The sequence below is a fragment of the Pteropus alecto genome, unplaced genomic scaffold, assembly GCF_000325575.1.
Source record: "Pteropus alecto unplaced genomic scaffold, ASM32557v1 scaffold41, whole genome shotgun sequence".
Classification (NCBI taxonomy): Eukaryota; Metazoa; Chordata; class Mammalia; order Chiroptera; family Pteropodidae; genus Pteropus; species Pteropus alecto.
Window position 1 is genome coordinate 470,835 of NW_006430464.1, and position 12,910 is coordinate 483,744.

Below are 12,910 nucleotides of genomic sequence, written 5' to 3' on the forward strand. Positions count from 1 at the left end.
ACCCCCCCGTGGTCACACATGCATGATTCCGTGTGTATAACGCCCTCGAAATGACAGAATCGTAGAGACGGGGAACATAGTAGTAGCCACCGGGGGGGCCAGGTCTTTATGGTGACGGAGCAGCTCTGAAGAGGCCAAAGGCGTCTGTCTGCCCGTGTTGGTTTGCTCGGGGGCCACAGCAGACGTTTGCTGATGGTTTCCGTCCCAGGATGAAACGTAAAGCTCGGCGAGAAAAGAGCTTTCCTTTTTCCCCCGCGATGCAATCCCCGATCCTTCAGCAGTGCCCGGCACGCGGTAGGCACTCCAGGATTTGTTGGATGAATGAATTAATGAATGCATTTTTCTCTTAGGCTCGGAGTTGGAAGGCCAAACGGGAGAGTCCGTCCCAGACCCCACCCGCAGATGTCAACTCCCTGCAACCCAAGGACAACCAGAAGCGACGCCACGTGTCCCATGGCAGTCCGGGACCCAGGCCGTCCCGTCAAGTCCCAGAATCGAAGAACGAGCAAGACGAGATCCATTACGCCGCCCTCGACTTCCCAGGCCTCAGACCGTGGGAGATCCAGGAGTCCCAGGAAACCAACTCGGAATACGCAGAAATCAGGTTCCACTGAGAGTCCACGGGGCTGTAGGATGACATCCAGGTACAGAGCCGAGCAGGGCCCTCGAGAGACACGGAAAAGGGCAAAGCCCCTCCCTCTCCCCCTCTCCCCATCTCCTCCTCTAAGGGTGGGTCCGCCCCTGTCAGACCCAGCATTTGAACTGCTTGACTTTCTCTGCAAACAGAAAGGTCAACTTTTCCTCGGGCACACCCAGGCACCACCCTAGCTGATAACTCAGTCTCTTGTTTAGCAAAGGTCAGGGGCTTTAAAGATGATTCGATCATCATCTTTATCTTTGTGAGGTCAGCAAGCTCACCTCACAGGTCCGGCCTGGCCCCGTACCCATTTATATACCAGCTATGGGTCAAGAAGTTTTTTTTTTATATGTATTTTTTAAATGGTCGGGAGGAAAATAAAATCAAGAAAAGGAGAATGTTTTGTGACGCTTGGAAATAGGAAATTCAAATGTCGGTGTCCATTAATAAAGTCACGTCGGAGCTCATGTGTTGCCATCGACGGCTGATTTCATGCAGAGCCGAGCTGCCAGCCTGCAAAGCCGAAGACATTTAGCATAAGTTCCTTTTACAGGAAAAGTCTGAGGATCTTAATCTAGAGTCAAGTCACCCGCTCGATTTTATGGAAGAGGAAACAGAAGCAGAGTTTCGGAAGAGAGGTCAAGAGGAGTCAAGGCCAATGGGACCAGCTGTGCGACCAGCTAGAAGGTTCCAGGGCAAGGACATTTGGGGTGACTACATCATCGACCTCCAAATCTAGGGAAGAGCAAACGCTCGAGGACGTGGGAGTGGCCACAGTGGCGAAATGGAATAAAGAGCAAACCAGCCAACTAGAACCAACTAGAACCAACTAGAACCAACTAGATGGCGACCAGAGGAAGAGGGCTCCATTTCTCATTTCCCAGAGCTCATAGTTCTACTTGCTTTACGGACGGGCCTCCTAGGACATGGTTCCTGGCCGTTGTGCCGAAAACTGGGGAGCCCAGCAAAGACGCTAATCTTTGCATTAAAAACAAACAAACAAACATGATAAATGACGTGATAGGAAGACAGAAAGAACTGGGGCGCGGGGGGGAGTACAAATAAAGCAGAAGAGGTTATAAGTAGAGCTGAAAAAAAATGGAGGTCAAACAGGACCTTCTCAGGTCCCAAGCTGTACACGAGTGGCCGTGTCATCAGAGAAAGAGAAGGCGGAGTGAGGACATTGACATTTTTTAAGCACCTTCTACATATCATATTGTGAGTCAATCGTTTATAGCTGTCTCCTTCGACGACAACTGTGGTGTACGGTAAAGCGTATCTTCATGGTGAGGCTCAGAGAGGTGAATTAATTTATCTGAAGCCACGCAGGAGAGATCTGCCCAGTTAAGAAAGGACTCAGAACCCAGGGCACTTGGCTCGGCTCGTGGAGATGCTGAGACACAAATGACCGAGCTTACGGTCAGCAGGATGGAGGTAGGAGGAGGCTGGGGGCTGGGCGAAAAAGGGGAAGGGTTAAGAAGTTACCAACTACCGCTTATAAAAATAGTCATGGGGCGTCAAGTACAGCATAGGGAATCTAGTCAATAATATCGAAATAAGTATGCGTGGTGCCAGGTGGGGACTAGAGTTACTGGGGGAGATCACTTCGTAAGTTACGTAAATGTCTAATCACTGTCGTGCACCTGAAACTAATATAATATCGTATGCCAACTGTAATTGTAAAGTAAAGATTTAAAAAAAAGATGCTATTTGATTTGGGAACAATCGACATCTTTATAGAATCTAGCCCATATTTCATATGGTCTTTCCTCTCATTTAATTGCGTTCTTTTGAATTTTTTCTGTCGATAATGCTTCATAATCTACTGCGTAGAACACGTGTATATTTTTGTTAGATTTCTAAGTATTTGATATTTTTCAGTCCTCTTAAAAATGGCATATTTCTGTCCATTTCATTTCCTGGGTGATTCTGGTATATAGAAATATACCACTTGGATTTCGCACAGCGACCCTATATCTGTCAACCTTGCGCAATCTGCCTATTGAAATAATCCGTCTGTAAATTATTTTGGATTTCCTACATAAAAAAAAATCATGTCATCTGATAATAAACATTTCGCTTTCTTTTTCATTAAAGGGAACATAAATGAATAAGATTTTAAAAGCTGCTAAAGGACAGGGCAACATTTAGAAGGGAAGGTGTATACTTTCCAAACGCGATGATTTAGACAGAGAAAAAAAAGCTGTGAGCGGACAAGTGAACCTTTTCCAAGCGTGAGCAGAGAGGGGTGTGTGTGTGGCAGATGTCTTAAGCCACCGTGTCCTAAGCGAGAGAATAACAGGGCCTGTTTGGAGATACCAACCACTTCAGCTCAACCCTCTCGAATCCCAGAGATATTTCTAAAAATATCTCTAACACGAACATATACTGAACACTTTCCACAGGCCCTGTTGTCTGATGCTTATGTTATCACCGATACTCGCAAAAAAGTGAAGGGAACTTTAGACAAAAGACCGGGGAGATCTCCCCTCGTCTGCAGTTACCGGGGTGGTGGACGATATGGTAAGGAGGCCCGGTCTGATGTGCTTTGCTTCTGAATGTGCCAGCTCATCCGGCTACTGAAGAAAATGAAGAACGGGGTTAGCTGCCAGGACTAAAGTGGCCGCCGGGGCCAGGGTTCAGAGGGACTAGAAGTACAGGCTGCTGCGCGCCATCGCTCAGGGCGCCCACCTCTTTTTCCAGATGGAACAGGGTCTTGCCCAAGGTCGCCCGGTGAAATAGCAGAAGTGAAATCCAAACCCAGACAGGTCCTGAAAGAGATGCACCCAGACAGCTCCTGAAATAGATGCACCCAATTCCCCTTTATAAACTTAGAGAAGGGTGTCTGTTTCCCGCCCTGACCCCGCCAGAGCCTGCCTCGAGAGCACTGCCCACCCCCACCCCGTTTTCTTGACCTGGGAAACTGCCAGATTACAAGGTTGTGTTAGGGCAACAGGTTTGACCAGGGGTGGGCAGCTTTGGAATGTGTGTGTTAAGGTCCCGGCTTCTGTAATCACGACCCGGGGCTTGGAGGGGGTGGTTAGGAGGGTTTCTTATCCAGCACTCTCCGGGGGGTTGGGAGGGGGAGGCAATGTCCTGTAGTTGAAAAACAGAAAAAAACAAAAACGAACAAACGACAATAACAAATGCTCCCAGGCCTGGACCATCGGCATCGCCAAATCTGCTCTGTAAGCAGGTAATCAGAGACTGTCGACTCTGGGACATAGAAACAAAAACGTTCCGTGTTTCTGACCGGTGACTCGGTTACCCTGTGTTGAAACTCTTTCCTCAGCCCCGAAGGTGCCTTGGACGTTGTGTAACTTTCCAGTCACTTCTGATTGTTGAAACTCGGCCTGGTCCCAAATCTCGGCCTCAGACTTGGTTTCGACCCCATCGCGTCCCCTCTTCATCCGCCAGAGGTTTAAGCTGGGACCTGACTCCCTGGAGAGACAGGGAGACCAGTTGTCCGTGACACACCTTCTTCTCCGTTCCCACTTCAGGTTCTAGTTTCCCAAAGCGGCGGGGCTCACAGGAGGGACAAGTATGGGGACAAGTGACTCTCGACCTAACTGGCCACAGCTCTCACCTTTTGTTGGCTGACGCGGTCTCTAGCTAACCCTGGTAGGTGTCCAAACACTGGTTCTCACTTCGCTGCTCTTATTTGTCTTCAAAAATATGTATTATTATTTTGTTCCTACTAGTACGTCATCGTTGTCGTCATCGTCGTCTCTGTTGGTCCTGGAATACAGCGTGTGGAAGAAGAAACAGGTCATGATGAAGGCTCAGTCCTTGCCGGTTCTGCCGCATGTTTGCCAACATGACATGATCTAGGGTGAATTGCAGGGTGACTGCTTTAGCCATCGGAGGCCCCCTCGATGACAGCATTCTCGGGTCTAAGGGGCTGTGACTTTTCAGTTTGGCTAGGTTAAGGCCAAATTGTCCTCGAGGAAGAGGCTGGGTTTCTTTTCTTTTCTCTTTTCTTTTCTCTTCTCTTCTCTTCTCTTCTCTTTTTTCTTTCTTTCTTTTTCTTTCTTTCTTTCTTTCTTTCTTTCTTTCTTTCTTTCTTTCTTTCTTTCTTTCTTTCTTTTTTTCTTTTTTTTTTTTTTCTTTCTTTCTTTCTTTCTTTCTTTCTTTCTTTCGGTTATTATGACAAAGGGTCAGCACAGAGAATTGGGGAGATGACGGAATATTCTGTATCTTGTGATGATGGTTACGTGGCTCTACGCATCTGTCAAAACTTGGAACTGTATACCAAATGAAGTACATTTTCCTGTGTTAAAAGATAAATAATATGAACATAAGGTATACTGAGCACTTTTTCAAAGATGGGAATTCAAATGAGATAATGCAAGTGAAGGTGTCAAAGTCAGCGGTCCCCAACCTTGTGACACCAGGGACCGGGGCTCCTATGAGAATCTAACACCTGATGATCTGAGGCGGAGCTGAGGTGGTGACGCTGGCACTGGGGAGCGGCTGCAGACACAGATGAGGCTTTGCTCATTCACCCGCCGCTCACCTCCTGCTGTGCAGCCCAGGGCCTCACAGGCCACGGACCAATACCAGTCCCCAGCGCAGGGCTTGGGGACCCCTGGTGTAAGGATCTCCCTTTTGGGAACCCTTTGGTCTCGAGACTCCCACTTTAGCAGATGCTTCTAGCAAATCCTGACTTTTAAGCAGTCTAAACATCATTCACAGCAGCCACGAAAACCTAGGGGGACTCATCCCAGCCTAGACCTCGGTCCACAAATCTGACCCCTCTCGCTCTCATTCCTCTCGCCAAGCACCCAGATATTTCCTAGGTGGTGGCAAAACCACCCAGCTCCAAGGATCCGGGTGGCCTCGCGCCTGCGCAGTGACCGCCGGCTACAGGCCGAGCGTGCCGGATGGAGAGCTGTCAGCGGGAAGAGTGGGGAGAATCCTGGAGAGACGACTCGAAAGTGAACCTTGCGATCCAGAGGAAGCTGGGTCTTCCAGGAGAGGGAGGCCAGCCGGAAGAGGAAGAAGGCTCGGGGTGAGGAACTCCCGAGGCCAAGTGTGGCCGAGGATCCCTCTATGAAACCGGAAGGTAATTTTTGCTGAGGCCGAGGGGACAATCAGTCATTTAGGGAAGTGGTGTGTGGGAGTTCTCGAAATGTGCGGGGATCCCCCCAAACACAGGCGACTGGAAAAGATGACAGTAAAAAAAAAAAAAAAAAAAAAAGGTCCTGAGTTTATTGTTAAAGGGGGAGGGGCAACTCCAAAGGACGGTCCCGAGGGTCCTCCCGGATTAGTCCCTGCCGGGTGGGGGGCGGGGCTAAGGAGGCGGAGCAGGGTTCACAGGGCAGGGATGGTTCCCTTTTTCCTTTACCTGGAGGGACACCCTAGGTCATGTTGAGTGTGAGGAGGGAGGCCTTGGGGAGACCTCGGATGCCTGAGGGGCAGGAAACCAGCCAGGGGAGGGGCTGGCAGGAAGACCCTCGGGTGGGGTACTTGCGAGTGTGGGGGCGGCTTACGGATGACCTCCCGGATTTCGAAAGTGTCAAACACCTGAAAAGAGGCGGAGGGAGAGAACAGCAGTGAGGGGGTGGCCCCTAAGAGCTGGGGAAGCGGGCAGGGATGTCCTTCTGAAGCAGAGGTTTCCCCGGACGCCTGGGTCCTGAGAGATGCCTGGGGTCTCCTGAAGCAGTAGCGGGGTTCCGGGACTCCCCAAGGGAATGAGGGGCCCGGAAGAAAAGAGGAAGAGGCTCAGAAGAGGGCAGACTGGACTCCTGAGGGTGGGGAGGCCCGGGTCTCCATCCTGAAGGCTCTAGAAGCGGTGGGAGGCAGGCATAAAGAACAGAAGGTATGGGAATCCTGGCCTTGTGGGATGGGGACCTCTCCTTGGCGTCCGCAGGACTCCCCGGGTCCTCTGCGGGGACTGGGCTAGAAACAAGGGGCGGTTAGAAAGAAAGAGCTTCTGGGTCAAAGTCTGAAGGTGACCGCTGGGCCTGGAAGGCCTAGGCTGGCGGGAGAGCCGTGAAGACAGAGCCCTACGCGGGGAGATTCTTCAAGGCAGGTGGACGAGGAGGACCTCCCGGCCCTTGGCGGCGCGGGGCAGAGGGGGCAGGACGCAGGGGTCGGTAGGGGCGACAGTGAGCAGAGCCCCAAGACCCGGAGGCTCCGATGCCCACCCTGCACTTGGAAAGGCCCCCCCTCCAAGTCGGAAGGGTTGAATGAGTGGGTAAAGCTCGAAGGAGAGAGAAGGGCCCCCAAGGTCTCCGTGAGTCCTGGGCTTGGGAGGCGCTGAGGCTCAACCTTGTGTTTCTGCTTGACGTCTGTGCGGGACACTTAGAAGAAGGGCTGGACCTAAGGCGGGGATGGGCCAGTGGGGCTCCTCGGTGGGCCAAGGAGACCCCTGGGGGAACTGCCCCCTCCGCCCAGGGTCCCCTGCCCTCGCCAAGCTTCTCTCGGATCTCCGGGCCTGGGCCGGGGGTCTCCCCGGAGGCGGCAGAAGCCCCCCAAGCTGGACCGCAGCCAGCCGTCACCGAGGGAGGCCCGAGCGAACGTCAGTTACAGCCGCGCGCTCGGGAGCGCAGCCAATCAAAGAGCGAGGGTGGGTCCGGGGCGGGGACTCCAGCGCGCCCGCCAATCAGAGCCGAGCGTGACGTCACGCGCTGCCCTACGAAGCAAGGAGGGAGCGAGGCGCCTGTGTGGAAAAGCGTTGCCTTAGAGACGCAAGATCCCGCCTCCGCACTCCTGGCGTGGGAGGGACGCCTTAAAGGGCCAGGTACATGGTAAGTGCAGAGGTCGGACAGTGATCGCACAAAGAAAAGAAACAATAACAGAACAAAACCAGGAGCAATCCCTAGAATTGAGCGATAAACGCTGTCTCTCAGAGAAACGGAGACTCAAAAAGCCTAAGCAGCTTGCTGTAGGCCACGCGCCGATAAACAGCGAAGCGGGGATTCGAACCCTCCATTTCCAAGCCCTGTCTAGACCTACGCTGCCTCTGTGGGATTCGACGTAACCGGACAGACAGACCCAGAGTGCAAGTCTAGCGACCCGAATCTTAACCACAGTCGCCAGCAGAGGAAACTCTGCCTCCTTGATAAAAAAAAGTCTTCAGATTCCAGCCACCTGGTCTACTGCCACCTCCTCTAAAAACACCTTCCTGACCTCGCCCTCCATCCCTTTCCCCGAGGCTCCTGCTCCTCCCCGTGTCCTGGCTCTGATCACCCCGGACCGTTACTGTCCACCTCCGTGTGTGCACAAATGGCCTGGGTGCCACAGAACTCAGAAAGTGAAGACTAGTATCTCAGATTTCGTGTTCAAGGGACTGCTCGTGTTGAAAACGTTGCATTGCTGATTCGCCGTTACCCCCGCCCCGGCAGTCACACAGGACGCCTTGATAGTTCTTCCTCCAAAACATTAAGCGAATCATCAGGAAGAGAAAATCATTTATAGCACTGACTGTATTTATTGGGGGTAAAAATCTGCATATAATTATGTAGACCCTTGCAGTTCAAACCCATGTCGAGCAAGGGTCAACTGTACTTCTCAAGTTCATTGCCATGCCCACTACTCCCGCCTTCCCTGGTGTGGCTGCCCCCCCCTTGCCCGGACCATAGCAGCTTCCTCCCTGGGCTCCCATGCGTCTGCTCTTGCCTGCCACTACAGTCCATTCTCCAAACTGCAGACACAGTGCTCTTCTGAATACGTAAATTTAATTGAGTCACACCTCTGCTTTCAAATGTTCGAGTCATCGTAATGTTCAAGAATTTTTTTAAAAAAAAAATGCCAGAAGTGTTTACGGCAGCCTTCAAGGCCCTCTGCAGTCTGGCTTCTTCTACTTGTGTCTCCATTGATATCACAGGAGCCAGGTTGTCCAGGGTTCGAATCCCAGGTGTGCCCTTACTAGCTCCGTGCCCATAGGCAAAGCGCCTGACCTCTCTGAGGCACAGTTTGTTCCTTTCTGAAATGAGGATTAAATGAGTTAGAACTATTCTTTGAAGTAGGCCTCCGTTTCATGAAACAGCTGATTAGTTCGTATTCCTTAAAAAAGGACAAAGTTATGAAAAACAAGGAAAGACAGGAACTGCCCCAGGCGGGAGGAGACGAGGGAACCGTGATGAGTAAACGGTAGCTTCCTAGGATTCTAGAACAGCAGCAGCAACAAAGACATCGGTGTAAAAACGGGTAAAATCCCAGTAAAGTCTGGAGTGCAGTTAATGGTTATGCTGGTTTCTTACTTGTGACACATGCTCCCCAGCAGCCTAGGAAAATAGCATTAAGGTAGCTGGGTGAGGCGTGTTTGGGAACTCTCTGCATTATCTTTGTAACTTTTCTATAAATAGAAAAGTATTCCAAAATAAACCATTTATTTTTTTAAAAATAGACCTACCCACTCCTCCTCATTCCTGCCCAGTCCCTCAGACACTGCGATTATCCCACCCTCAAACCTTTGCTTTGGCTGCTCCCTGGAAATGCTCGTAGTCCTAGGTCTTCTGGCGCCTTCTGTAACCGTCTTGTCTAAAATTGTAACTGTCCCCTCTGCCTCTGTATCCCTGACTTCGCATCTTCACAGCGCTCACAGAAAAGGTACTGTGGGTGTCTTGTCTCTCCCGCCGCCAAGTTTCGTGGGAGTAGGGGCTGAATCTATTTTGCTCGGGGCCACACCCCCAGCGCCCAGCCTGGACTCGCGGGTCCGAGGGAGGAGGGGCTGGAGGCCTGGATCCCTGGGTCTGGGGGCGGAGGGGCCGGGGGCCGGACTCTCGGGTCTCGGGTGGATGCGGTTGTGTGCTGAGTTGGGTGGGATTGAAAAACCAGCCCAAAAAAAAACTCTTTCCCCGCTCCTGACGTCCCTCAGGCCCCGCCCTCTTTCTGACAAGCCCCGCCCACTTTCTTCCTGGAGCACCGCCCCTCCTCCCGCCTCCCTGGGCGCTGGAGAAATCCAGTGGAAGGTGCTAGAAGAGACTTGAGAGACCCGTGTGAAGATGGAACAGCAGAAGGAAGAGACTGGACCTGAGGGGTGAGAGACTCGAGACTTCCCGCGGGCAGGACACAGACCCACAGAGAGCAGGGACGGAGAAAGTGCGAGAGAGGTGAACACAGCCAGCGAGTATCAGAGAAAAATAGTCTCAGGTATCATGCCAAAGAAAAGAGTCTTAGGAGATCTTGGTGACAGGTAAGCCAGATACTTAGGACTTCAGGGAGAGCTGGAAACTGATGTTCGTGGCACAGAGAAATTTCAAGAATGGAAGAACCAGGAACAGCCATAGGGCAGGAGAAATAACGGTAATAATTGTCTACATTTCCTGAACATTTCCCAGACCCGGCCTTTTAACAGGCACCTTCGATGCCACCCAAAGCCATCTTTTGGTGCGCAACATCAAGGTGCAGCGTGGGAAAGACACACGGTGAGCAGGCGAGGCCGCCTGAGCCGAGCTCTGAGGCTGAGGTTCTGGCGGAGCTGCCTGTTTCTCTGTAAAGAGAGATGGGGCGAAGTGGGGAGGGGTGTGGGAGGAGAGAGGGGTGGGCAGGAGCAGGTGAGGGCGGGAGAGATGGATGAGGAATCCAAGATGGAGAGAGCTGAACCCCGGGAGAAGCACAGAGGCTCCACCAGGAAAGACCTGTGCGGATGGCAAGCCCTCGGCCTTGTCCCCCTTCTCATTCTAGGAACAGCCTGTCCCTGCCGTCACCTGGCACGGAATGGTGTCCCCCCGCACCTTTCCCAGCCCTGCCATCTTCTTTCTTGGGCACCCCAGATCCAGCCCACCTGGGACTCCCCGAGAGCCTGGCCTCTGTCACTGTCCCCATCCGTCTTGACGCCCTCTCCTACCTCCTGCACAGTGCCCTGCTGGGGGCGTACACCCTTCAACAGTCCCTGCCCGCCTGCCCCTGCAACCCCGAGGCATGCAGCACCCAACCGGGCGCCGCCAGGAGGCCATCTACCGGTCGCGGGGGCTGGGACGTCCGGCGCAGGCCACGCCGGGGCCAGCGGCGATGGGGCCCTGGGAGGGCCGAGCAGCCAGAGAAGGGCTGGGCAGGGAGCTCTGGGGCTGGCCCCAGGACCCCGCCCGTGATGCCGCCGTCACCGCCAACACCGCCTACCCAGGACGCGAAGAAGGAAGTGCGAGGCCCAGAGCCACCAGCTGCCACCGAGGACTGGGACACTGAGTACTAGGACCCTGACGACCCGGCCCAGGGTCCGGAGAGGGCCTCTCGGGGTCGCTAGGAGGGTTTTCCTGCAGCTCAGAGTGACCTCGGCCTCGTCAGAGACACCCCAAGAAGCATCCTGCTTGCAACCCTCTTACCCCAAACGCACGGCCTTTGGAGGGAGGCCCGAGCGCGAGCCCATGAACCTGGCTTAGGGTTTCAAGCCGGAGAAGGCCTTGCGCCTCACGCCCGGCGCCTCGCCCCGATTCCCACACCAGTCCCGGCTGTAGCGACGGCCCTCAGCTCACTCTCGACCCCAAGGCCTCCTGCGGCCCCATTCTTAACCCCGAAACTATTCACGCCTGCCCGTGCAACCCTCGGCCCACCCCACGCCCAGTGCCATATCCGAACCCCATCCACGCCCACCTCTACCCCCACCTGCACCCTAACCCAGCTCATTCTCGCCTTCTTCATCTTCACCCCCCAGCTCCCTCAGGCCAAGCCAGTCTGCACCCTTCCCTTAAACTCCGCCCCAAACCCAGTCCACCTTCCACCCCAGCCAGCCTAGTCTGGTCCTCAACCTCCTTTTCGTCCCAGCCCCAACTGGGATACGCCTGTGACCCCTCCGGAGAAGAGCCCCTCAGACCCAGGAAATCCAGATATCACTCTGTTTCCTGCCTTTGGGGGTGGGAGGCCCTGTGTGAACAATAAATGGTGGACCGTCCTCATGTCTTGTGTCTGTGCGTGTGTGCTTACGCAGCTCAGGCCTACCCGGCGGGTGCTGCGGGCAAGGCCTGTGAAAGGGGGGTACCGTGGTTGGGAGGGTCACAGAGAGAGGCCCGCGGGGCCAGGGGCTGCGGGAGGGGGCGCCCGGATTCCTGCCTCAGCGAATTCCATTTGGGGCCACGGCTGCCACCGCTGCACTTCTGCCCGCTGGAAGCTGCTGGGCTGTGGGGCCATTGTGTGGGGAGGCTTAAGGGATTTGAGGGACCTGGGGAGCAGCGAGGCCAGCGACCTGGCTCGACGCAGTCTGCACAGAGGGGCCGAGGCAGACGGAGGGCTCGGGACAGGCTCGGCCACTCAGGTAGGGACCAAGCATGGGACCCGCGGCCTCCTTCTCCCTCAAGATCTAGGCGCCAAGTCCTCCAGCTCTATCCTCTTCCATGGACCTGCCGGGGTCCCGAACGCCAGCCCCCTCCCCACTTAGGACCTGGGGGGCGCAGGTCCCTGGCTCCCATCTTCCCCAAGGGCTTGGTGTCCTAGCACCCAGCCCAACTCCTGGTTTAAGACCTGCAAGTCCAGGCCCCCAGCCCCATTCTTCCAGGACCTAAGGGTCTAAGCCCCCAGCCCTCTCCTCCCCGAGGCCCCAGGAGTCCAGCTCCTGACCCCATCTCCATCCTTCCCCACAGATCACCATGTACAGCTTCATGGGTGGCGGCCTCTTCTGTGCCTGGGTGGGGACCATCCTCCTGGTGGTGGCCACAGCGACAGACCACTGGATGCAGTACCGGCTGTCGGGGTCCTTCGCCCACCAGGGCTTATGGCGGTATTGCCTGGGCAACAAGTGCTACCTGCAGACAGAGAGCATCGGTGAGGCCTCGGGGCAGGGTCGGGGCTGTGCCGGGGTCTGGACCTGCAGGGCAGAACCTCACAGCTGAAGGGCCACCTGCTTTTGTAGATGGAGAACCTTGTGGCTCAGAGAGGGAAAGGGACCAACCCAAGATCATTTCGCGTGGAAGGGGCAGAGCTGGGACTTCGCTTATGTCTTCCTAGTCCAGTTACAGGATGGGCCTGACCGAGGGGTTGAGTAGGGAGAGGTGACATCTCCTGGCACAGAGTAGAGGTCAGCACTGCAGGTGGGGCTGGGGGTGCTGAAATGGCATTTCGTGTGTCAAGAGCTACATTAGGTACCAGGGGTTGCAGAGACAAGATGGATCCTTAATTTGCTAAATACCGAATGAGGTGTTTTTAATATTTGTGCCAGGCCACGTGATATATATGTGTGCGTGCGTGCATGCATGCATGTATGTATGTATGTATGTATGTACTTGTGCCAGGCCACGTGATGTATATGTGTGTGTGCGTGCATGTATGTATGTACGTACGTATGTATGTATGTATTATAATACATACTGTAAAAATGGGGATAAAAATAGTATT

At 54.0% G+C, this 12,910-nt stretch overlaps 3 protein-coding genes across 3 annotated transcripts in view; all 3 read left to right on the forward strand.

The window, feature by feature from the left end:
• Positions 1-730, forward strand: part of SIGLEC10 (sialic acid binding Ig like lectin 10) — a 5,884-nt gene extending 5,154 nt beyond the window's left edge. The window contains exon 11 of the mRNA XM_006904982.1: positions 351-730. Coding sequence (XP_006905044.1) covers positions 351-614 — 264 coding nt within the window. The 3' untranslated portion in view covers positions 615-730. The remainder of the gene's footprint in view (positions 1-350) is intronic.
• Positions 731-9,538: 8,808 nt separating this feature from the next.
• On the forward strand, positions 9,539-10,897 carry CUNH19orf84 (chromosome unknown C19orf84 homolog). The gene is made up of 2 exons (XM_015592122.2): positions 9,539-9,623; positions 10,271-10,897. Exons 1-2 carry the CDS (start codon positions 9,589-9,591, stop codon positions 10,776-10,778), a joined length of 543 nt encoding a protein of 180 aa, XP_015447608.1. The 5' UTR covers positions 9,539-9,588; the 3' UTR covers positions 10,779-10,897.
• A 1,268-nt stretch (positions 10,898-12,165) lies between these two features.
• The window catches only part of LIM2 (lens intrinsic membrane protein 2), a 3,188-nt gene continuing 2,443 nt past the window's right edge, over positions 12,166-12,910 (forward strand). Inside the window, exon 1 of the mRNA XM_006904983.2 lies at positions 12,166-12,340. Within this exon, the coding sequence (XP_006905045.1) occupies positions 12,166-12,340 (175 nt within the window). The remainder of the gene's footprint in view (positions 12,341-12,910) is intronic.

Coding starts and splice junctions, on each gene's coding strand:
- CUNH19orf84 (XM_015592122.2), top strand. CDS start 9,589: ATGGAACAGCAGAAGGAAGAGACTGGACCTGAGGG. Junction 9,624..10,270: donor GAAGAGACTGGACCTGAGGG/GTGAGAGACTCG, acceptor TTCTCATTCTAG/GAACAGCCTGTCCCTGCCGT.